General features: G+C 39.7%; 1 protein-coding gene across 15 annotated transcripts in view; it reads left to right on the forward strand.

Moving 5' to 3' along the window:
- MYO3B (myosin IIIB) overlaps nucleotides 1-26,240 on the forward strand; it is a 430,360-nt gene that overhangs the window by 179,564 nt on the left and 224,556 nt on the right. For all 15 annotated transcript variants that reach the window (XR_005384676.1, XR_005384677.1, XR_005384679.1 and 12 more), the window contains 8 exons: nucleotides 2,738-2,836; nucleotides 3,206-3,320; nucleotides 10,429-10,555; nucleotides 11,327-11,537; nucleotides 12,357-12,504; nucleotides 13,748-13,901; nucleotides 15,004-15,092; nucleotides 16,809-16,938. Coding sequence is in view for 11 of the 15 variants with exons in the window: in XM_038584790.1 (XP_038440718.1) it covers nucleotides 2,738-2,836; nucleotides 3,206-3,320; nucleotides 10,429-10,555; nucleotides 11,327-11,537; nucleotides 12,357-12,504; nucleotides 13,748-13,901; nucleotides 15,004-15,092; nucleotides 16,809-16,938 (1,073 nt within the window). In the remaining 4 variants the exon portion in view is untranslated. The remainder of the gene's footprint in view (nucleotides 1-2,737; nucleotides 2,837-3,205; nucleotides 3,321-10,428; nucleotides 10,556-11,326; nucleotides 11,538-12,356; nucleotides 12,505-13,747; nucleotides 13,902-15,003; nucleotides 15,093-16,808; nucleotides 16,939-26,240) is intronic.

The raw sequence follows: 26,240 nt of genomic DNA on the forward strand, positions 1-26,240 counted from the left end.
GGAAAATACAGTTTTCTGTGTTCAAATGTAAACTGTTCTTTTATAAAGAAAATGTGAAGAGGGTTCCAATCAGAGCTATGTCACTTATTGTATATGTCACTTAATATAATATCCTCATACCTTATGTTCCTTATATGCAAAAAAGGGCATAATAAAGTCACCCGTACAGGGTGGTTATGAGAATCAAATGAGATAAATGATTTATATCAAATATAGAATCTGAAACATAATAGGTATCTAATATACCATACATTATTATTATTAAATTTATTCAATATGATAGCAGTAATGAGGTAAAATAAACTGGAAATATTGAATGAGGGGAGAAAATAGGGACTTGTGCAGGTCCTGTTCACCTAACCCTTTCAGTCTGCTCCCTTTTAGGCACATGTAGAATTATCCTTTTAGGTACTCTGAGGTTGTGAATGTGGTCATATGACCAGTTATGGGAAATGAACAATGGCAAGACCCTCTGGCAAAGTGTAAGATGGTGGCTACTGTATCAGCCTGGGCCCATGAGTGACATTGATGAGTTCACCCCCTTCCCTTTGCTGATCCTCAGTGGGACATGTATTCTGAGCAAGAAGTAACCACTAAGTTGAGTTAAGCCACTAAGATCTTTGGGATGTTTGTTATTGCAACAAAACCTAGCCAAACCTGATAGATACAGGGATGAAAACTAAATCTAATTTATGCTAAGGAATGGGTATTGGTAGGCAGTGTTCAAAAGAATTGAGAACTAGGGAAATCTGCAAAAAAAAAACTATAAGAAGGCAAGACCAAGATGGGTCCAGCTGAAGCCTGCACATTTATCAGAGTTAAAAAAAATAAGTGATATTTGTACTAGGCATACTGATTCATAAAGCCCTGAAGGGGCTTTACTGTCTTAAAATTATGCCCTCATCCCTGCATGCTCAGGTTAGATACCTAGGAGGTAGACTCCAGACCTCTTTCCCTCACCACCTTCATTCATTCTCTCAGGATGTTCTTTTACTTGTTCCTCCAAATATATCTTTAAGCTTACTCTTGTTCTCCATTATCACTATCATTGCTACCTATCCAAGTTACTTGCTTTCTCACCTGGATCTCCTAATTGATCTTTCTGCATCTATCCTTCTTAGAGTCTAGTCCTCATCCTGCAGCTAAAATGCACCTGGTTAAATACGGACCTACTCATGTCATGCACTTATAGTTCACCGTGGTTCCAGTTTAAAATGCTGCAAAGAATTCTAATTACTTAATCAACAAAGTCCTCATTATGGCCTGACAAGGCTTGAGGTGGGCTGGCCCTGCCTACCTGCCCAGCCCTTCTCACTAGCATTTTTTGTTGTTGTTCTATGTGAGCCCTTGTGTATATATTGCTCCCTGTCTTTGGAATGCTTTTTCCCTTTCTTTCTGTAGCTCCTCCCAGCCCCCACTCATGTTTCAGTGTTTGGCTTAAGTGTTATTTCCTTAGAGAGTCCTTCTCCTGACTTGACATAAATAGCCCTCATCTCCCAACATTATTCTTCATCTCAGCCTTGTGTTTGTTTCAAAGCCCACATCACAAGTTTCTTTGTTTCTTCTCAGTCTGTCACTAGAAGAAAAACTCCATAGGGCATGAATCCTCTTAGACCTGTATCCCTGTATCATCTGGTGCAGTGCCCACCATGACTGGCACTTGGTAAATTTATTAGTTAAGGGAACAAATGAGTGAGAAATGGCAAGGAGAGGCATCTAGGATACAGGGCAGGAATAAAAATATACTAGAAGAGCGTTGACAGGATAAATGGCCAAAGGAAAACCAAGATACCCAGGAGAAACTGAAGAAAAGAGTGGGGCCCATGTCGCAGAAGGGAACAAAGAATAAGTAGAAAGATTTCATTCCACAGAGCTGAATCCGCCAGGGTGAGGATTTGCCAAATCCCGGGGTAACAACAGAAGAGACTATCCTCCTCTGAGGAAGGAAAGGGATCCAGAACAGGGCTTTTTAAACTGTCTATGCTGTAGGACCAGTTAAAAAAATTCGCAATCCGTTGTAAACTAATACCTTATAAAACATAATGAATTGTCAAAAAATTATTATATTCTTGGATATTATGGCAATGTCATTTGCTATAAAATGTCTAGACATGTACTTTGAGTTCCTTATCTCATCATAGGCTAACAACAGGCCATAGACCACATTTAGAGGAGCACATATCTGAAAGGACCATGGCCACAGTGACCTATAAAAGGGTGGACAGCAGGATACTAGGGGATGGTGGATATTGCTTTAAAAGAATACAGATTTGGAAGAGTGGAAACCTCAGCTCTGGGACCAGTTCTGCTTCCTAACTCTTCCTGTCTGGGGCTCTAAAAGTAGGGAGATTGCCCGATATCTCTCTAAGCCAGATATCACTGTCTCTTAAGTCACACAGACTCCAAACAGAAAGCATGTGGCACAGACACATAGTCACTTGGACTATACTAGAAAGATCTGTAAACATGTGTAACCTGAGCTGTTATGTATGAATGTTCCATTCTCTAAAACCTCCTTCTGTGGAAAGTTAAGTGTGTGCAATCATGTGACACTGTGACAATTACTCTACTAATCCTATCACTATTACTATTCTGTAATTGGGATGTGGCATATTTAATTTGCATATTTGAAAATGCAAATTTGCTATAGGATAATATTTTTCACAGGAAGGAAAGGCTATAAATTACTTGAAATGGGGAAAGAATGTTATTAATATCTTCTTTCCCCTTTTTTCAGGGGAGAGAAAAATTTTCACATATTTTACTATATTTATGCTGGTCTTTATCACCAGAGGAAACTTTCTGAGTTTAGACTTCCTGAGGAAAAACCTCCTAGGTAAGTATCAGGGATTTTAGTTGATTGATTGATCTATTTATTTAGTTGTTGACTTTTAATGAATGTGTAACTAGCCATGGAGAAAACTTAGAAATAAATGGAACTTTTTTTCCTAACTGGGCACTGATAGTCTCTTAAGTTGAAGTATCCAGGAAGAGATGGCAGGAACTACATCTCAGCATTTTCATTTTCTGGAATGTTCAGAAACTTAACTGTAGTCATTTTACTCAGCCGTGTGCACCATTATTCCACTTGAGCATTAGATTGAAAGGGAAATGCCCTTGTAAGGAAGGAGCCCAGTGATGCCCTGGTATTTGGAGGGCTATTTGCCAAGTCAGTGCTCATTGTATTTGGTCATACTCCATTTAGGTATATAGCTGATGGAACTGGAAGGGTGATACACAACATAACTTCCAAGGAGTCTTACAGAAGACAATTTGAAGCAATTCAGCATTGCTTCAGGACTATAGGGTTCACTGACAAGGTAAGTGATTGTCAAAAGAAAAAGAAACTCCAGGGTTAATATTCTTGGGTCAGTGTGAGTAAAGATGTGTATGTTACAACTCGGAAGAAGATGCTCTCTTTTCACATGTCATCTGATCATATGTAAGTTCTTGCCTCAAAGCATGCTCAGAGGACATGGAAGCTAGTTAGGGCACTTGGATGGCTCAGTCAGTTATGTGTCCAACTTTTGGTTTTAGCTCTTTTCAATATCGTAGGGTCATGAGGTCAAGCTCCACATTGGGCTTGCATTTAGTGGGAAGTTTGCTTGAGATTGTCTCTCTCCCTCTGCCCCTTCCTGTACCACACATACTTTCTCAAATAAATAAATATTTTTTAAAAAAGAAAAAGATATGCAGGTCTCAAGAAAAATAAAAGGGGGTGGCGCCAGGGTGGTTCAGTCAGTTAAATGTCTGACTCTTGATTTTGGTTCAGGTCGGGATCTCAGGGTCATGGGATGGAGTCCTACACCAGGCTCTGCGCTGGGTTGGAGCCTGCATAAGATTTTCTCTCCCTCCTCTCCTCCTCGCCCTCCCTCTCTCTAAAAGAGAAAAATACAGGCTTGAGACTTTCACATACATCTCAGCTGAACCAGAATTTGAATTTTAACAAGATGTACAGGTGAATTTTAAAGCAGAAATACTGTTGTAAATGCCATGTGCCTGCAAATTGTTACCATTGTAGTCAGTTCACTACAGCTATGATAACGAAGTGAATTGCATAGTAGAAATATAGGGATATGTAGGTTACACCCAGCTACAGAAATTATTTATGCAAGTAGCTCCTCGCGTACCAAAACAAATTAATTTAAGCCCCTTCAACTTTCTTGCAGTCACTTCCTTCTCCGTGGTATACAGATGCACATTATTACCTCTAGCTCTAAGTACTGTACTACTCTTATCTCACTAGATACAGGCTGTCTCTATTATATATATGCCAGGAGTGACAGAAGATATTTATAACTCTAGGTTCAAATATGATTCTGTGATACATTTATGTCATAGTTTCTGGGCTTCATGCCATCAATTTGGCAAAATACACAAATTCTTTTGCTTTTTCAACAAAAGGTGGTGAATGATTAGGAGTTAGGTGAGAGTATTAAATCTTAAGGGATTAGATTACAAGGCACTCCAGTTACCCTGGGACAGCCACTCTGGGTAAAGGATTGCTTCTGTAATCTAATGAGTTTGTCCAGCCCTTCCCTCCCCAGCATGGCTGATTTTAGTCATAATAATAATACCTTTCTTTTTCTAGCCAGCTGTTAATTTTCTCAGTTGGAGTTGGCCTCCCACTGACTTTAGACTGACAGACAATGGAAAATCCCAAAGGTCAGATAAAAACAGAACTCTATATCCCTTGGCTCCTTAGAGGAAAGCAATTAAACAGGTTCCAACCTTATTAAAGGTCCTTTATGGTTATTAATTTATGGAGCTGGTTATTATCAAGATGCATCACCAGAAGAGTCCAAGCGTGGTGGAGATGGCAGTAGAGTGATTTAAAGTCACCTGGGTCATGCCAAAGTGTTTTAGGGGCATGCTACCTTAAAAGGGTACAAGAACAATAGAGAAGAATTAGCCATAAGGTTAATAATATATTGTTTTGGGGGCGCTTGGGTGACTCAGTTAAGCATCTGACTCTTTGTTTTGGCTCAGGTCATGATCTCAGGGTCATGGGATCAAGCCCCATGTCAGGCCCTAAGGTCATTGTGGAGTCTGCTTGAGATTCTCTCCCTCTCCCTTCCCTTCTCACTTGTGTACATGCATATTCTCTTTCTCTAAAGCAAATAAAATCTTTAAAACTATAATATTTTGCTTTTGATGAATATAAGGATGGTTATAAAATACCGTAAAGAGATTGATCCTAGTTCTAAAAGAAGGTATATAATGGCCCTGTTCTATAATAGAAAGGTACTGCAAGTAATAAACAGATGCTGTTTTAAGATAACAAAATCAGGGGATGCCTGCGTGACTCAGTGGTTGAGCTTCTGCCTTCAGCTCAGGGTGTAATCCCGGTCTGGAGATCAAGTCCTGCATAGGGCTTCCTGTGAGGAGCCTGCTTCTCCCTCTGCCTATGTCTCTGCCTCTCTCTGTGTGTCTCTCATGAAAAAATAAATAAAATATTTTTTAAAAATAAATTAAAAACAAAACAAATTAAATATGCTAAGTATGTGTCATTGAAATAAGCCATGCCATCTCTAACCCTTGTGGAAAAAAAGTAGGGTAGAAATGGATGACTGCATGAATAAATATGAACAGAAAGAAATGTAATAGGTAGTAAACATAATTAATTTGTGCCTGATCTGGACTGTCAAATGAATAACCAAATGAACCAGATGGTATATGCATCTATGTTCACCATGTCCCGTAAACAGTTCAAATTGGAAATAAACCAACTTATGTCAGCACCTTTGGAAATGGAAGGAAGAGACTAGCTTTTATTCCTCTGACCCTAAATTCTTTGGTTATATCTTTGTATCTCAATAGCCTATTTTTGCTGAATTCATTCAATTCATTTTATAAATTCAGGGTAGTTTGACTAAATTCAGAAAGATTTAGTTGAATGTAGTTGGGGCAGATGCCAAATAACTGATGTATCAGAACTATTAAGTTTATCTGAGGGACATTTCTAGACAGGGCATAAATGAACTGGTCAATTTAATGAAAATTATGGTCACCTTCCTTTCTTATAATGTCATTAGTTTCCTGCAGGAACCTTCATATAGTAATCTTTAGATTGACCCAAACTCTTATAGCAAAATTTTATGAGTAGGGAACCTTAGTGTGGAGTCAGGAGCATGAATTTTAATTCTGGGACACCTGCCAAAAGTATCTGAAAGAACACTTGACCCTGACTTTATTCTAAAGAAACCTCCCTGGTAGAAGGAGACTTCCACTAACAATGATGATTCCTTGCAGAGGATTGGGCAGGGATGGGGGTGGGGTGATGTTGTACCTAAAACCCTTTTATGAAGATCCATGCCTTTGGAGTCCTATTTTTTGAGTCAAACCATACCATTTTTGTTTAATATTATGCTTGTCTTACTGGGATAAGAATTACCATAACATATTTATATTTAATACTATGTGAAAACATTTTTGGCAGATTATCTGCATGATGGTCAACATTGGATATTTACTGCATATCCCTTGATGAAGAGGTTAGGGAGAAGGCTTTGAGATTAGGGCAAAATTTTTTCCATTTCTTCAAGTTAGATTATGAATTTGGGAGAATATTGCTGAAGAGAGACTGAAGGGTTATATGTTAAAATGTAAGTTAGGGATTTCCAATACCTTAATGACAGTAGGACTTACATTGACTTCTTTTTACACTATATTGATGCATGATTGATATACCTCCCCTCTCAGGTATTTTTCAACCAATCATTGGCTTTCAGGATACAAATATTGTGAGCCTCTGGAAAGGAACTGAAGAAAGGTGTTGGAATAGAGCCCATAAGGGAGAAGGCTCGTTATTGGGCCTTATGTGGTGCTTGGAGCACAACTGGTTAAAAACAAAAACCAAAACTTAGAGGCTTATAAAAAGTAAACAAGGTAAAGATATACTGAGAGGGCAAGTCAATTCCTAGGAAGGTGCCCGGAAAACCACTACCATGAGATGCTTATGAACCAGGCTAGGAGCAACTTCCTTAAATTAGCTCCAGGCTAACAGAAAACCAAGGACCTTTTCAATTTTCTGCTTATCCTCAACTTTATTGAGAGAATACCTGCATCAGTGAAAGGAGTGTTTTCTGAGAAAAAAAAAGAAGCAAAGACCATATACATCCTGTATGGGATGGAGAAAGCCTCTTTCTTCCCCACTTCTGCTGATGGTGAAAATGAATTGGGAAGCCAGCTGGAGGAGTCGTTAATTTTCTTGATAGTATTTCCTGTCCTGAATGAGCTTATTTTGTTTTTTCATAGAGAAAGTTGGAAACATAATAAATAAAAAGAAAGAGCATCATAGTAGGATTTGGTAGTAAAATCAGGGATGCCAGAAAAGACTGCATAGCTGGAAATCAGGCAAGAGGAAATGAGCAAAATGAGGAAGGTGAAAATCCTCAGACTAGCTATAGGGAGAAAAGAAGAGACTTGATCAAGAAGTTCTGGGGAGGGAGGTGTAACCCCACAGGTGAACACACTACTGATTGTCCTCTACCATGATTGTATGGGTGATGTGTTGACTTGAACAAAAAAGGTAGATGTAGGTTCCTAGCCCAGAAAGGAAAAGCTAATTAATACAAGGATAGGACTAAAAGAGGTGGAATGGCCTAGAAATGTCACATAAAGAGTACCCTACGTCTAATTCCTCCATAATGAGGTCAACATTGGACACCTTTCTCAAGTTCCCTTTCTGAACCAAGGAAGGGTATCCCAGCCTATCATGAACTTCAGTCATTTATGGTGTTTGAACCCCAAAGTTTTCCCTGAAGGTCATGGGTAGTTTTCTTTTTTAAAAGAGGAAATGTCTGAGCATTGTGCTGAAGAGAATATTGCCAGAGAAACAACCAGGGGAGAACTGCCATTTCCTTTGGGGATAATCTCCCTAGTGGTGAAATGCCTGGAAGCTCTATTTTGGGAAGTTTCATGGCTTATACTGATATAATAGGGTGTAAATGTGTGTTTTAATTAGAGGAAATACATTTCTTTTCTAAGAATATTGAGAGTTTAGGTAACTTTTTGAGAGAACTGGGGATAGAAAGAACAGATACAGAGCTCACTGCTGTAGTTTCTGTTTACCCTCTGGGAAGTTGCTTGTTTGTTGCATTTTTGAGCCTCACATTTTATTGATTAAGGTAATGAAGTGCTGTCATGTTAAATCCACACCAGCCCCAGAAAACCCATTTGGTAGATGTTCTCCTTAGCCAGTCTTAAGTTGTATGATTAAAACAGTAATTTTTGACATCAAAAACATGACCTCTTGCCTTTGATTTAGAAGTTTGAAGAACAGTATTTATAGTAGAAGCCTGGTTTAAAATCCTCATTTGTCTTTGTAGCATTATCAGGTATCCAGCAGATGTCACTATTACAGTCTGTTCAGTTGTCAGCTTTACTGAATAATGTTCACAGGAAGGCTCACTTTGGGAACAATGCTTCACCAATGGTCTAATGACAGTTCCTACTAGTTTGCTGCTATGGATAGTACTAAATCAAGTTTCTCACCTGAGTATTTTTTTGTGGAAGTAGCTTTCTCTATCTATAGGCATAAGATGCAGAAGTTTCCTGGCTATGTATTTGTCTCACCTATAGGAAATGCATAGGTTTAAATAAATATACTTTATTTTTTTTTTTTAGTGTTAATGCTACTTATCTATTTAACTTTCAATATAAAAAAGGACTTAGGTTATCTATTTTTACTCACAGTACTTCTGACATCAAATGCATGGAGTTTTTTTTCTCCTCACACCAACCAATTCTCCTATAATTCAGTTTACTTCTGATACTGTTTACCTAGAATTAACATCAGATCACACAGGTTAGGGGCTCAGTTCCACAAGACTGCCCCCACTTCAGACACAAATTGCAAATCCTAGGGTTCACCTACTAACCAAGCAGTTACAAAGTGGGAGATCTTGGGTCCCAAGACCCCAAATTTGATCATTGGATAAAAAGACTCAAAACTTGGGAAAACAGTTTACTTACTGGTTTATTATAAAGGATACAACCCAGGAACAACCAAATGGAAGAGATGCATAGGGCAAGGTAATGGGGAAGGGTGGGGGGGTACCACCTCTCACAACCCAGAGGTATTCTGAACTTCATCAATTAGAGGTTTTATTTATTTATTTTTAAATATTTATTTATTTATTCATGGGAGACAGAGAGGCAGAGAAATAGGCAAAGGGAGAAGCAGGCTCTTCATGGAAGCCTATTGAAGAACTCAATCCCAGATCCCAGGATCATGACCTGAGCCAAAGGCAACCGCCCAGCCGCTGTGCCACCTAGGCATCCCAATTAGAGATATTAATGGAGGCTCTGTTACATAAGCATAAATGATTAAATTATTGTCAGTTGGTGATTAACTCAATTTCCAGAAGGCTCCCCTCCCTGGAAGGATTCAGCTAAAAATTCCAACCCTTTAATCACATGTGTGGTCTCTCTAGCAACCGGCCATATTCTTTTTTTTTTTTTTTTTTAAAGATTTTATTTATTTATTCATGAGAGAGAGAGAAAGAGAGAGAGAGGCAGAGGGAGAAGCAGGCTCCCTACAAGAAACCCAATGTGGGACTCGATCCCAGATCCCGGGACCACTCCCTGGGCCAAAGGCAGACGCTCAACCGCTGAGCCACCCAGGCATCCCCCGGCCATATTCTTTAAGAGTTACCTCAGTGGCACAGACTCAGTTATGGTTGAAGGTATTAAGAATAACAGAGGATACTCCTTTAACACCTGTCACTTATAATTCCAGGGGTTGTTTAGCTCTTGTGCTGGAAATTGGTATGAAGACCAAATATGTGTTATTATATCACAATATCACAGATAATTTCTAGTGAGTCTGAATATTTCCTGACCTCATTCATAATTACATATTCCTTTATTGAACTTCAAAATGTTCAGTGAACCATCAGTGAATGCCTTGATAACTATTTCATAAAAGCTATATTCAAAAGTGGTTAAGGAAACCTCTGCTTTCTTATTTTGAAAAAAAGAACATACCTGAATTTAGAAGCTGGTTTTAGTTAGAATAAATGGATAAGTGGCTTAAAGAACAAAGATCAATTGTTCTTATGGAAGCATTTCAGAGTAAGAGGTTCATGTTGCAGTACAACTTTGTTCCATGTAGCATTGGTCTTAGGAATCCTAGTCCTGCATAGCTGAGACTGGGTTGTTGGGAGGTTCAGCTGGCAATAATGGGGGAAAAAGCATGGAGGAGGCATGCTTGCTTCTATAAGGCTGGACTCCGAAGTCACTCATATCATTCTACTTGCTTCTTTGTTGAGAATTTAGTTCCAGTGCCTAACTGCAGGGGAGGTTTGGAAATTTGTTTGTGTGCCCAGGATAGGAGGATGTTGGATTTTGGTGGATAACTACCAGTGCTATTGGTTTGTTGGTTTGATTGGCAATGACCAAAATGGTTCTTGCTGTCCTTTTCAGGAGGTGCACTCAGTGTATAGAATTTTGGCTGGAATTTTGAATATTGGAAACATTGAGTTTGCAGCTATTTCCTCTCAGCATCAAACTGACAAAAGTGAGGTCCCCAATGCTGAAGCTTTGGAAAATGGTAATTGTTTGATGTCTGTGCATTGTGTAATCAAAATGCATGTGTCTTTGACTTTGGTAGTTTCTAAAGATGCTGTAAAATATAGTGCAGCTGTGGCTGGTCCCTCTGCCGGCTCTGGGTGTTTTTACTAACTATGATTTCCCAAAGGATGTCTTGTAGAACATCAGTGTTCTTTTCATGAACTGCAAATAAGTGCTCTGCAGAAAAGAATTCCATGACAGATAGCTTTGGGCCATGGTGTCAACACTGGCTACTTTTGAAAATCATCTATAATTTTTCGAAAAAAAAAAAATACAAGAGGTGGATCCCTGTCTGAATCCACTAAATCAGCATCTGCAAGGGATAGTCAGGCACCTGTTTATTTCTAAAGTTTTATAGCTAATAATGGTGACACAGGAATGAGAATCCTGAGTTCAAAAAAAAAAAGTGATTTAAATAAACACCCGTTGTGTTAAAATGCAGCATCTTTTACTGTTTTTAATAAACTCGTGTGCTTCCTGGCTCTTGAATATAATCCCCAGCTATTTGACCAAAGACTATCTTCTCTCACTTTTTCTCATCAAATGCCTGTGAAGAGCTTTCAGAGTGTTTGGGGGATACTGTGTCTGTCTGGATACTTCTTGGGGTTAGGGACCTGGCTTGTTTACCTTTGCATCTGAAGTGCCTGAATAGAACTTGGCACATCGTAGATGTTGAGTCAATGCTGGCTGAATGAATGAAAGGATGAATGGGTGACTGTATTCTCTGTATCATCCTTACTCTTTATTGCAGCTGCCTCTGTTCTCTGCATCAGCCCCGAAGAACTCCAAGAGGCCCTTATCTCACACTGTGTGGTCACCCGCGGTGAAACCATCATCCGTGCCAATACTGTCGACAGGGCTGCGGATGTCCGAGATGCCATGTCCAAAGCCCTGTATGGGAGGCTCTTCAGTTGGATTGTAAATCGCATCAATACACTCCTGCAGCCAGACAAAAACATATGGCAAGTTCCCTTGGGAAGCAGAGGCCTTGGGAGAGCTGTCAGCGATCATGGTGTCTCTTAGAGTTTGCAAGAGGAAGTGTTTGGTCCTCTCCTGAGTTTCCTTTGGTGAAGCTCTGAGGTCTTTTCCTTTAAAAGGAGAATGGGATCTAGGAGAATGGAAGAATCACATGACTGAGCCATAATATGTAGTGTTTAAGAGAACAGGCTTGTCCAGGAGCTGGGCATACTGGGTTTGCATTTAAGCTCTACAGTTTGACCAGACCCATATTCCAAGTCATAGTTTTCTCATCTGTAAAATGAGAGTAATTAATATTCCTCCTCATAGTGTTTTTAGAATGAGACATCTCATGAAAAGTTTTAAAGCACCATATCTTATAGTATTATTGCTGCTGCTGCTACTGACTTTTCTTTCCTAAGCATTAGTGGTCTCTATATTGTGGGAAAATGAACAACAACAAATTCTAAATCGTATTCTTCCAATTAAGCCTAATGGGTGGGAAGGTAGAAGAATGAATGGGCAGCAGTTCTAGTCTTTTCGAACAGAGTACCTCCTCTCTAATATCTCTCTCTATGGAACTTCTGAGGGAGATTTTAAAGGGTTCTACTGCTTAAAAACAAAAAAAAAAAGTTGGAACTACTGTTGAAAGATTGAAGGAATGAATGACTTAAAACACAAACTATTTCTTCTCTTAGAGGCAGCTGAATGCTGCTTTCCATAAGTGGGTACATATATTGGTAAACATGTGGACACACATATTTTCATCATCCTGAGATAAATGTTTCTTCCACTAAAAGATTTTTTTCTTTACTCCCATGCAGTAGTGCAGATGATGGTATGAATGTGGGGATTTTGGATATTTTTGGATTTGAGAACTTTGGGAGAAATTCATTTGAACAGCTCTGCATAAACATCGCCAATGAGCAAATCCAGTACTATTTCAACCAGCATGTTTTCGCTCTTGAGCAGGTAATAGTGAACTCTGAAGTGATTAAATCTGATGGGGAAGGTGTCTGCAAGCTGCTCACAATTTGAAGCAGAAACCCTCTTAGGCTAACAGATTCTAAGGAAAATCCACCAAAGAAGCAGTCCTGTCAAAATAAATAGCCTAAAGTTAGCCTGAAAAAAGTCCTGATTTCTGTGGAAAGTTACATTTCCTCACTTGAGTGGAGCTGATGACAAGCTAGTTATTTAAATATTGCTTCCAAACTATTTCACGCACACTGTCCAAATTATTACATTCTCTTCTACTTTATTTAACAAAAAACATCCATGATTGTGTCCAAAATGACACAGGATGATCTTTAATCAGGGCACAGGTTCTCGTTCTTAACTCCCAAATAGGGCATCTCCACCCCCCCCCCCCCACCCTCATCTCCTGCACACCAGTTCCCACAGTAACTTGGAAGGGGGTATGTCTCCAGGGCAGGAGTAAACTATGTTCTTGGTTTTCTCCAAATGGAAGTCATTCTGCAATGAGTTTAATGGTAAGTAAAACAAGATGTGAAGCTGATGGGCCCAAAGGCTAGGGGACCTTCCCCTTCCACCCCAATTTCTGTCCCAAACCCAAGACTATCCTGTATGAAGTAGTGCAGCAATAAAACATTCTGACTGAGCCTTTGCTTTAGTGAAGACACACACGCTGTACTGTGATTACATAAACACAAAAACAGGAAGAAAATCTGTATTGTTTTTTTTCAGTGGAATTGGATAAATCTGTATCACCCTCCTCTCCCCTCCCACTCTGCACAAAATTTGACCTCCTTTCACTCAGGGCTCCTTGCATTTATTTCCCTGGGAAGTCTGGAGTTTTCTAGTTTTGCAGTCTGATTCCCTTGCAGAATCCTAGAATGTAGAAGTCTGCTTTTTTTTCCTGGTTTAAGCCATGTTTTATTTATCACTAAAATAACTTTTTCAGCTTCCTTTCTATTCGATGTCAGTTTCTAAATTATGACTTCCCAAGTTGGTTTTTGGAAGACAGCACTGGCCCTTCTTTTGCTGGCTTCAGCTGCCTGCCGCAGGTTGCCTATGGGTCAGACTTAAACCCAAAGTTTTAGCAGTGTTGTATCAGGAGAATCTTTGACTACACACATAAAACTGCCTGTATTCCACAGTCAGTGTTGTAAGGCTATAGAAGGCACGTGCCAAAGCAGCCTGGTGCTATGTAGACCAGTTTTGGGCTTAAAGAGATTCACAATCCATTTTCCTCCAGATGGAATATCAGAATGAGGGCATTGATGCTACACTTGTGATGTATGAGGACAATCGCCCACTCTTGGACATGTTCCTCCAGAAACCTCTGGGACTGCTTGCGCTTTTGGATGAGGAAAGTCGATTTCCCCAAGCAACTGATCAGACCCTGGTTGGTAAGTGTCTCTTGGGAAAGGCATAGTACACTCAGGAGAGAACTTGGTTCGTTGGTATTGTAAATCGGTATTTTGGCCACTTGGTAGTTTATGCAAGTGTAGACCCTGTTTTTAATGAATTGAAATTGTCAGCAAATGTCCTGATAGATCTTTGTCTTAAAGAAAACTCATCACCAAACCCTCCTCACTTTCCTATTGCTGCCTATTTCCTATCATTTTTATACCTTCAGCTCCCTTATTTCCTATAACCAATGCTTGCTTCCCCTCCTTTTTCATACCCTTCTCTCATATCTCTGCTTGGATCCCATCCATTTCTAGTCTAAATTTGTATAGAAGACCCTTCTGGTTTCCTGGCTTCTAGCTTCTTGCTTATCCCCTCTACCCTAGACGTCCCAGCTAATTTAGTCTTTCTAAAGCCACCTTTTCATTAGGTTACTATTGTCTATAAGATGCCGATAAGACACTTCCTCCTGACACTAATGGCCCCCCAATCCTCTATCCTTGTTCCTCTTGACCTTCTTCTCTAATCTTCAGTGTTGCATACAATCCCATCCCTTACTTAGATTGTGAGATATTTAGGGCAACAAAACCCCAATAATCTTTGTATCCCTTTAGTGCTTAGCACAGGGTGGAACAGAAAGTTTCAAGCCTTTTCCCCTGATAGGAACTTGATTGGTGGGAAAGATTCACTTCTAGGAGTTAAAATTGTCACCCTCAGTGGTTTCCTTTTACCTACAAAGTAATCAGAAGTTGCCGTGATAGGTTTATACCAGGGTTGTTTGCCTTCCATGGGATCTTCATGGTTCTTAAGCTAATTGGCTAGAGTTCTGGTGTCATCAGTGTCCATGCTGGGAGTTCTTAGAACAGAACAAGAGATCTTAGGGTATAGCCTGATACTAAAGACAACACAAAACAAGTAAATGAAGACTTGATTGTAAGCCCATTTCAATGGAGCATTTTTCTCCTCTGTTGTACGTATGATGATAGTATCAGGCTGCCCTGAAAACCCTTACTCTGGGTTACTCCTGGCTCAAGGAGCACCTCTTTGTTTGAAGAAGCAAACAGTTCTCATTGTAACTTTTACACATGAAAATCCACGCAGATAAATTTGAAGATAATCTACGATGCAAATACTTCTGGAGGCCCAAAGGGGTGGAGCTATGCTTTGGCATTCTGCACTATGCTGGAAAGGTAAGGCAAGTGTGATTTACTAGGCCTGAATTTGACAAGGGGTAAGTGTTCATACTACCCTGTCTGTGCTGCTCACAAAATTGCTTGAAGATTTCTTTCTCTTTTTAATTCTTCTGAACACCTAATCATAATTCCCAAACTTTCTCAGTGGTTCTGCTCACAGAAAGTCGCCCCTGGTAAAAAAGCAGTTTCTTGCTGGGGTGGCTATGGAGCTTCCATCTGCTTCTCACCTGAGGTTTGTCCTAGAAGTGACAGCTCTCCAGAGAGAAGATACAGTGTAGCGTTTGCAGTGGTTAGTGGACAATGTGTATATTCTGAAGTCCCTTGGAAATGTGCAGGTTAACAGAGGAGGGTTAATATCATAGTGGGGCTCAGTTTTTAGCACTTTAACTATATGTGGCTACAGGGCACCAAAACTGTCTAGATAAAAAGGGAAAAAATTCTCTTTGATGTTAAACTTGTATAACACTAACTGAAATTTCCATCTTTCTTAATTTATGCCTCAGTTTCATTTCAAGTTCCTGAAGCAGAGGAGTGACTAATTTAGGAAATTCTCTGGTTCTGCAGCCAATAGCTCTTTGCTCAGAGTTACTCTCAAAGGAGTCGTTGGAATCATAGCTCATTGGTTCTGGTGGGGTCTGCTGAGGACCTGGGTCCCACAAACAGGGTAGGAGTCCAACAAAAGGCATTTGGGATTTTGTTCATTTAAGATTTGTTGAAGTTGTTTTTTTATATTCATATCATGGTGTTGAAATTAATTTTACCTGACTGGAGGTTGGTTGAAAGGCAGTTCTAATATAAGCAAAGAAGATTGTGTTTCTCCCCACATAGCGTATAGTATCTGTTTTGAATCTTTGTTGAAATTGCAACTCAATTTTTAACTATTTCAGACCACCTCAGCACTGATGTCTGACCATATGTTAATGTCCCCCATGTCTGGGATACCCGCATCTATCCTGATCTCCACCTCCCATTCCTGTCCTCTTCCTTGCACCTCCCTGTCTCTCTGTCTTTTTATACCGATTTCCTGTTCACCCATATTCCCTTTCTCCCTTTTCTCCTTCCTTGATTTTAAGGGGAAAAACAAGATCGTTTTCTTTGTGGGCTCAGTGCCCTTTCCTGAATTCATTATTTCTCTGGAATGTTCCTTAAAATTCCTCTGACCTGGATCCCTTCTGTTGTGAGAACTGAAAATGACTCTGCATCCCTAAGTGATCACTCACATGTTGTGAATGCCTTCGGGAGCAGCAAGAGTACAGTTGATGATGAGCACGGAGCCCAGACTGCCTGGGTTTGGAAACCTGCCTGCTACTTGTGAAATATGTGACCATGAGCATATCATTTCAGCTTCTTGTTAAGCCTCTGTTTGCCCACCAGTAAAATGGAGATAGTAATAGTATTTACCTCATAAGGTGGGTGCTTTCCGCATAGTGGCCAATATATAGTGCTCAGTCTATTTTCATAGTTATTCTCACGTGATGTATCTTTGATATGCCTCTATTCCTCAAAAAGCACCTGACCAAGAAGTTAAGATAAATTGGCCTGTCAAAAATTACAGTTTTTTCCTCCTTATCTCATGGTCTGGATTTAAAAGCGTGGCTGTGTCAAGATAATTTCTCTACATTGGTCGATTAATGACTAACCTCAGACAGCTTTTCCAGTGTCACCAGCAATGGATGATACTGGCTAGTTTGCTATTTGCTATTCATGTTGCAGGTATTATACGATGCTTCTGGGGTTCTTGAGAAAAACAAAGACACTCTCCCTGCTGATGTGGTTGTAGTCCTGAGAACGTCAGAAAACAAGCTTCTGCAGCAACTCTTCTCAATTCCCTTGACCAAAACAGGTACTTGGAACCCCCTGACCTCCCTGGATCTGATGCTTCTACAAGCACTGCTGGAGTTTTCTTGTTAGTATCTGAGTACTTTCAGGGCTACACTACTACCATTTTTAACTTTAAGCAGGGGTGAAGGTCTATTCAACTAAATTCAAGAAAAGGAAAGTGATATTTTCTTTTGCAATTTAATTGTACAACATTAGTGTATATATAACACAGAGATACTTTTATAGCATTAACTCAGACTTCTCATTTTCTCTGCTTGCCTCTTTTCATTCTTCCAGTTATAAAACCGTATATTATCATTAATTCATGCTAAGCCCTCTACAGTGGTCTCAGTTTACCTAGAATTTTTGGGAAGATTATTTCTGTTCACATTCGATTCTAAGTGAAAGGAATGTGGTAAATCCAATGGTCGTCCAGTCATGGGGTCCTCAGAAATCACCTGGTCCAATTCACTACCCAGTCAGTGACCCCACCCCACCCCCCACTCTCTTGACCAACTTAGAATAGGTCCATCATCACTGGCCTACCTGCTTGGCCTTTGCCCACTCACAGTCATCTTCTGCTTAATGGCTTTTGTTAAGCTGCTCAGTCAGTTCTCAGGATTAGAAGCAGGAAATCAGGGCCAAAGAACCGAACTTCCCTGTCTTTGCTGTTTTGCCAAATAGATTCCCATTCTTTTTTTTTTTTAATTTTTTAAAAAATTTATTTATGATAGTCACACAGAGAGAGAGAGAGGCAGAGACACAGGCAGAGGGAGAAGCAGGCTCCATGCACCAGGAGCCCGATGTGGGATTTGATCCCGGGTCTCCAGGATCGCGCCCTAGGCCAAAGGCAGGCACCAAACTGCTACGCCACCCAGGGATCCCCTAGATTCCCATTCTGTCAAGTTCCTTTGATTTACCTGAGATCTGCTGCCTTTGGTTGGGCAGCTCACTAGGTCTTCTCAGAGCTTTCCTCTCAAGGGCATTCTGTTTTGAGGGTTTGTCTGGAAACAGCTGCGGGTACACTTTTGTGAAAGAAGGAGGAGAAGTCTCTTTATTATTGTTCATAATTTCCTTTTCTTTCGTCCCATATCCCTCTTGAAATCATTGGAAACCATGTCCAGTTTGGGGCCTTTGTATCCTAAAAGGGAGTGGCTGCCAGGTCTGATTTTTAGCAACATGCAAAGGAATGAAAAGGTTGGCTAAGAAAGAAGCCACAGTCTGCAACCTTTGCTTCATCTTAATTTGGAAAGAAAGATGAAACCAGTTCTTAACTTTCTTCAAACATGCTCCTTTAAACAAAAATAGTAGGGTGCCCATGAGAAAGCTTCCTCTACCTTTCTTTCCAGACCTCCCTTGGGCAGAGCCAGGATTTGATTCATTATCTCCTTATGAAGATATTTACCCTCAAACTGGTTCTAATGAGATTGTGCATCTTACGATGAAGGTCAGAATATTAAGCTTCTAAATTTAAAAATATCTGTATTCTATATTTTTTGGTTTTAATGTAGGAGAATTTTATTGGACAGAAGTAGTTTGTTTTGTTTTTGCAGAAATTACAAATATTTGTTTCAGAGTGGCCAGATGTGAGGAGTTCCTCACCAGACACAGGTCTTATCAGGCATCTTATGTACAGGGCAAAGATACAGCCATTATTAATACCCCTAAAATGTACTCTTTGAAGTAGAATATATCCAGATGACCTGTCAGCTGGCACTTAAACTGTCTCATAAATATGAGTAACAATTTGTCAAAAATGTTCAAAACCTTGGAATCTCCAGTTTTTCAGCTGTTGGCAAAATAAAAACAATTTCTCAGCTTGGGCCACTAGGTGGCGCGAGGCAAGAAATCAAGCTCTGCAGCAAGCCTTGTGTTTGCCCTTGCCCGCCTAAAAGGGGAAGGAACAGAAACAAAGAGCTAACCTCTGCCTTTTTTTTTTTTTTTTTTTTTTGCTTTGCTTTTTACTTTTCGCTTTTCCCTGAAGGAGTGTTCCTGCTTTCTGAATCGTGTAACCTTTTCTGAATCTTGTCTTCAAACGGAATTCCACACCTCCTGGCGGAAACAAAGTGACAAAGAAGATTGGAAACAAACATGTTTTCCTTCCTTGTATTCCTGAGTCACATTTTGTGTATAATAATTTTTTTTGAAATTCATTTGAAATAATTTATTTTGAAATCCTAAGCTTTATTTTCTGCACATTTTGAGTATAGCTAAGAAGCCAAAGAAACACATCAAAACTAATAAGCATGATTCTGTTTTCTTTTTCTGAAAGTGTTCATATAAAAATGCCTTCAATCAACATGTATAGAACAGCTTCTAATAATAAGACACCAAGACAACAAGGAGGAGATAAAGATAAAATGGCTTTGCCCTAAAGCACCTGGAACTTGCCTTTAGCTTTACTAGAATCTATGTCCTTATGTTGATACTTGCCCTCAAAACATCAGTTCTAAAGAGATTGTGCATCCAATGTTAAAGGTCAGAATATTAATTAAGATGCTAAATTTTAAAGCATCTATATTCTGTATTTTTTGGTTTTGGTATATTACAGCCTTCGAAGTTGGGAGAACCTTACTGGACAGAAATAGTTGATGCTGTTTTTACTGAAATTGCAAATACATGTTTCAGCACGTGTCCCTTATGAAAGCAGACATGTGGGGTGGCACCTGGGTGGCTCAGTGGTTGAGAGTCTGCTTTCGGCTCAGGTCGTGATCCCCGGGTCCTGGGATCAAGGTCCTGGGATCGAGTTCCGCATCAGGCTCCCCATGGGGAGCATGCTTCTCTCTCTGCCTGTGTCTGCTTCTCTCTGTATGTCTCTTAAATAAATAAAATCTTTAAAAAAAATGAAAGCAGACATGTGTATATCTCAGCATTCTGACTGGAAGTGAGGTCCCACACATCCTGGCATTTTGAAAACAAATGTGCCAATATTTTCAATGCATGAGAAACCATTTTCTTGTGTTTTTTAAATTTTTTATCCTGCTTCAGACCCTTAAACACTTGTCTTATTAAAATTAAATGGATCACGAGTTCAATGAACATAGATATAGGTATTTTACAAACTTCTTCAGGAGATGAATTACAAAGAGGAGGGGAAAAAAATCAAAGTTTGGAAACTTTGGAGGCTGATAGCCCCAGACTTTAAAAAGAGGTCCAGGGATCCCTGGGTGGCGCAGCAGTTTGGCGCCTGCCTTTGGCCCAGGGCATGATCCTGGAGACCCGGGATCGAATCCCACATCGGGCTCCTGGTGCATGGGGCCTGCTTCTCCCTCTGCCTATGTCTCTGCCTCTCTCTCTCTCTCTCTCTCTCTCTCTCCCCGTGTGTGACTATCATAAATAAATTTAAAAAATTTAAAAAAAATAAAATAAAATAAAAAGAGGTCCATTGTTGGACTCCTCAGTTTTGAGATAACATAACTCTCTAGGATGTTGGCAGTGCTCTGACTTCTGGTCCCCATGGTAGTTACATGTATGTTGGTTTATATCTGTTATGTTGAACATTTGTTTCCCACACTTTTCTGTACATGCATTCTGTTTCACCGATAGCACTGTTATTTTCAAAAAGAGAGGATGTCTTAAAATGCAAAGAGAAACTTTCTTTTTCCTAGATTTCCTGTTCCATAAAGTTGAGGTTTCCTGGTAAACTACTGCAGCCCTTTGCTTTCCCAGACAGGTATCAGAGAACTGCCATTCCTGTCTGGTTAAGTTAGCCTCCTCTCTGGGCTGCTGGGCAGGTAGCAGTCTCTCTATTAGTGTTTATAAAACAGAAGTATTGGTTCTTGGTCTAATCTATTTTTTAATTTTTTAAAAAAAATATTTATTTATTCATGACAGACACAGAGAGAGAGAGGCAGAGACACAGACAGAAGGAGAAGCAGGCTCCATGCAGGGAGCCTGATGTGGGACTCCATCCCTGGACTTCAGGATCACACCCTAAGCTGAAGGCAGGTGCTAAACCACTGGGCCACCCAGAGATCCCCCTTGGTCTAATCTCTTAAAGAGGTTGAAAGGATTAACCTCTGTGTCTTTGTGTGAAACCATAATATAAAATCAGTGCAAGGAATCAGGTTGACATTCTCCTAGTTCCGGTACCCACTTTCCTGTTCATGTTGTACATCCCAAACTACTGAAAAGGTTAAAAAAAAAAAAAAAACGGGACGTGAAGTCAGGAGGTGTAGAGTCATCAGGAGACTGGGCTCCTCCCAAATCCCTGTAGCTCCCTTAGCAGCAGCCTCTTCTTCTGGCACACAGCGGCATGTGGCAAGAGAGGTGCCTATGCCTGACAGACTGACACACTCTGGTTCCAAGGCACTCACTGGCCATCAGGCACACGGAGGCAGCTGCAGACAATAGGGATTCTCAGACTTACAGGACCACTCTCTTGCCTCTAGATGGGTCACTTCAGACATGCTGAAATTTTCTTTGTAATCCTTCCTATTGATAGGAAGTTCTCTGAAGATTTCATGTGTGAAAATTTGATGTGGCAGCAACATTGCTTTCTAACCCTTCAGCTGGGACTTTTCAAACTGAATGATCTAGGTAGAAAAACATTAAAAGGAAAGATGTTATAACAAGGTTTCATCGCATATTTTCTTGTTTGGAGAACGTTCTGCTTGCTACTAATAAACTAGAGAAAAGTTCAAAAGGCTCAAGGAAAGAAAGAGAAGAAATTTCAAAAGGAACTTGAAAAGTCCATTTCTGTCTTTGAATCATGAATTCTGACTTCCAAGGAGGGGTTTGGAGTTTTAAAGGAGTTAGGAACTTGGGAAAAAGAAAAAAAACCAAGAGCAGTGCCAGAGTGAATATTTTCTGAGCTTCCAAGACTGGTTTTGTCTCAGAATCTAGAACTGAGTTTGGTTCTATTTTCTCCTATCCAAGCTCTCCCAGGTAGTTTCCTTGGAATTTGATTTGAAGTGAAAATCAGCAGCAAATTCTCTTTGACTTCCACTGGTTCCCCTTTTTATATGGATGAGGGGGGCAGGATGAGCCCTCACATTATATCTGTAAAGGACTAACACCATCACTGCTGAAATACTTGATATTGCTTGTTCCTGGTTCTGTAACTCCCCAAATTGAGCATTCATCTCTTAAGAGGATGTCATTTGGTAACTGTCTCTGAGTTTTCATTTTCCACTTATGGCTTCTCCTCCATACTGGCAGTTCAGAAATGGGTCTAGCAGGATGAGCTGACTCTAAATGAAAGGTTCCAGGGTCACAGACACGGATACTGCTTGCCTCCTCCTGAAACAGCAGCTTTAATGAGCCAACCCGGTCAGGAAGCCCTGAGGGGTGAGTTCCTCCTCACACGGAGACCTGCTTCTATTTAATTTGACAGTGTTTTTCAGTCAGTAGATAATTATATATTCAGGGTCTGTCTGGATACGGTGTTGTGCATAGGTGCTTTCTAGAAGGAATAAAAGAAAATCCCAACCCGAATGGTCAGGGACATATAGTACGAATCCTAAAATGTATAAAGTATGCACAAAATAATGTAAATTCTGAAATAGGCATGTAAATCAATAAATGAGGACAATATAAGCACTGAGTCTATGTAAGTAAATATAGAAGAAAAAAGTCACAGAAATACATGTCAGTGTGCAATAGAACATCTTTTAATTATAAAGACTTCTTAGGAGAGTTTTTTTGTTTTCTGTTTTTTGTTTGTTTGTTTTAATGGAGAATAGAGAAAACTGAGCAGTCTGGGAGTAATGAGGCATTCTGAGCCAGGGCCTACAGCACTGGAAAGGAGAGCTAGGCAGTGGGATATTTAAGTGACTAGGACGTGAGGAAAGGACTCGGAGCAGAGGGAAGGAAGCAAGATAGATAAATGATGACAATCTACTGAGCTAAGGTTGGGCTTCCAATGCCAATCTGAAACACTGTGGGTAGTCAGGATGATCTCCTGAAGAGAAAGGTTTCAGGGTGAGAGAGGAAAACTTGTGCAGGGGTGTTAAAGACTGACTAGGGAGAACCAGGGTACACCACACATGTCTGTACGGAGCCGTGTATGAGTAGATGCTCAATAAATACTTTTACATTCTATATTAGGTCTAGCATCCATTTTGAGTTCATTTTTTATGAAGTATGAGGTTGAGGTTCATTTTTTTCCCCATTGATATGTCGGGTTGTTCTAAAACTATCGAAATGATGGCCCTTTCTCCATTGAATTGCTTTAGCATTTGTCAGAAATCAGTGCTTATATTTGTGTGAGTCTGTTTCTTTGATCTGTGTACTTAATTCTTTGCCAATATCACACTATCTTTACTATTATAGTTTTATGGTAAGTCTTAAAACAAGTAGTATGATTCCTTCTACTTTATTCTTCTCTTTCAAAATTGTTTTGGCTATTTCGGTTCCTTCACCTTTCCATACAAATTTGCAAAGTAGTTTGTCTATATCTACACAAAATCCTGCAATTTTGATTGGAATTGCATGAAATCTATAGACCAGTTTGGGAATAATTGACATCTTTATTATGTTGAGTCTCTCAGTCCACAAACACAGTTATGTCTGTTTGTTTGGATCTTATTTGATTTCCTTAATCAGTACAGTTGGCCCTTGAACAACATAGGTTTGAATTCATGGATCCCCTTATACGCCAAAGTTTTTGATAAAAATAGTACCATACTATAAATGTATTTTTTCTTCTTTTTGATTTTCTAGTAACATTTTTTCTCTAGCTTACTTTATTGTTAATATATATAACATACAAAATAGTATGTATTGTTCATATTATTCAATAAGGCTTCCAATCAACAGTAGCCTATTAGTGGATAAGTTTTGGGGGATTCAGAAGTTATTAGTGAATTTTTGATCATGTAGGGGTTTGACACTCCAGCCCGTGTTGTTGAAGAGTTACCTGTATTTTGTTTAAGCATACAGATGCCAAGCATGTTTTGTTAGATTTATACCTAGGTATTTCAACTTTTGGAACTAGTATACATTTTTTGTTTGTTTTCAGTTGTTTAGTTAGCACACAGAAATACCACTGACTTTTGTGGATTGACCTTAATCTCCCATAACCTTACTAAACTCACTAGGAGTTTTGTTTTTGCTTTTTTAGATTCCTAGGGATTTTGTACATAGATAGTTATGTTGTCTATAAACAAGAACATTTATTTTTCTTCCCATTCTTAATGCTTTTTATTTCTTTTCCTTGCCTTATTTCACTGGCTAGGACTTCCAGTATAATGTTGAATAGAAATGGTAAGAGGGGAGACATCCTTGCTTTGTTCCTGATCTTGGGGGGAAAGCATTGAGTCTTTCACCATTAAGTATGGTGTTAGCTTAGCTATAGGTTTCATGTAGGTGTCTTTGCACTTGCTGTTACCTCTATCTAGAATATTTCCCCCAAGACATACCCATAGCTTGCTTCTTCATTTTCTTTAGGTATTTTATAAAAAACCTGCCTTTCCTGTTAAAATTTTAACCTACTTAATATTTTATATACATATTTCCTGTTTTATTTTCCTCCTTAGCTCTTATCACTACCTTATATAGCATATACACTTTACTTATTTATCCTGTTTGTTGTCTGCCTTCTTCCACCATAATGTAAGTTCCAAGATGACAGGGATTTTTGTCTGGTTTGTCCATTACTGCATCCTACCTGGCATATAATAGCCATTCAGTTTATGTTTACTGAATAAATGATAGATAAACCAAATCTCCCTGTCCACCTGCAGCTGTTACCATTTCTGTCCCATCCACCCGCATCTGTTGCCATTCCTATGGCAACAGAACTATGTCTGCCCTTATTACAGGCCAGCTCTCTATTTGTCCTATTTCTCCCCTTTTCACTTTCACAAGGACTTTGATCATGCAGTTATTCCTCTTTTCTGCATCATCTGTTTATCCCTCTTAATGTAATCATTCTCATCAGCATAGTGTCTTCCATGTTTTTGACTCCTTGTTATATGTTAAATTGTGTTCCCTGACCACCATCACCAAAAAGATATGTTGGAGTCCAAAGCCCCAATACTTCACAATGTGACTTTATTTAGAAATAAGGTATCTACAGAGGTAATCAAGGTAAAATGAAGTTATCAAGGTAAGCCCTATTCCAATATTACTGCTGCCATTATGAAAAAGAAAAATTTGGACCTAGAGACACCACACAGGGAGGATGCCACGTGAAGATGAAAGCAGAGAGCAGAGTGATGCATCTACAGCTTCTCTTACCTGAACCTCTGAAATAAATTCTATTTCTTTTACACCCTAACAGCTAAAACTACAGTCTTTTCAAAAATGTAACTCTGATCATCTCACTTCCCTGCTTAAAGCCTCCAATGGTCCCTCATCACATTTAGAATAAAGTCCAAACTCCTGGGAGACCTGGGTGGCTCAGTTGGTTAAGCATCCAGCTCTTGGTTTCAGCTCAGGTCATGATCTCAAGTGACCTGAGAATGAGCCCTGTTCAGTGGGGAGTTTGCTTACCCTCTTTCTCCCTCTCAAGCTCTCTCCCCCCTGTTCATGTACTCTGTTTCTCTAATAAATAAATATATCTTTTAAAAAGTCTGAACTCCTTTCCTTTTCTACAAACTCTTGGGGCTCCTGGGTGGTTGAGTTTCTGCCTTTGACTCAGGCCATGATCCCGGGTTCCTGGGATCAAGTCCCACATTGGGCTCCCTGCAGGGAGTCTGCTTCTCCCTCTGCCTATGTCTCTGCCTCTGTGTCTCTCTTGAATAAATAAAATCTTTAAAAAAAAATACAAACTCTTACATGATCTGTGCCTGCCCTTCTCTCTGTCCCCATGTCTCGAACTTTACCCCCTCACTTTCTGTCTTCCTTCTATTCCTCAGATATTCCAAGCCTTTTTCTGACTCTGCAACCAGCTTCTCAGTCTGCCTGGAACATTCTGTCTCTAGATCTTTACAGGTCTGTCTCCATATTGTGATCCAGAATCCCACTCAGATATTACCTCTGAAGACAGGCCTTTTCTGTTCACCCAATGGGGAGTGGCCCCACACTTTCATACTCTGTTACATTACCCTTTTTAACTATCTCCATTCAGATATAACATTATCCTATCTATCTATATATCACCGCCTTCCCCCATCCCCAATGCTAGACTATAAGCTCCTTGAGAGCAGAGACCTGATGGGTCTTTATTCACCCCGGTATACCCAGGACCCAGAGCAATACCTAGTACATAGTAAGCTCTCAATAAAAGTTTGTTAAATAACTTGGTAACTCCTGTAAGGTAGAAGCTAAACCTAAAATCCAAATCTTGACTCCCAGTTTAAGGCTCTGTATTAATTTACAGGAGCTACCATAACAAGGCACCACAAATCAAAAATGGCTTTAACATGAGAAATTTATTGT

This window comes from Canis lupus, chromosome 36 (genome assembly GCF_011100685.1).
Source record: "Canis lupus familiaris isolate Mischka breed German Shepherd chromosome 36, alternate assembly UU_Cfam_GSD_1.0, whole genome shotgun sequence".
NCBI lineage: Eukaryota > Metazoa > Chordata > Mammalia > Carnivora > Canidae > Canis > Canis lupus.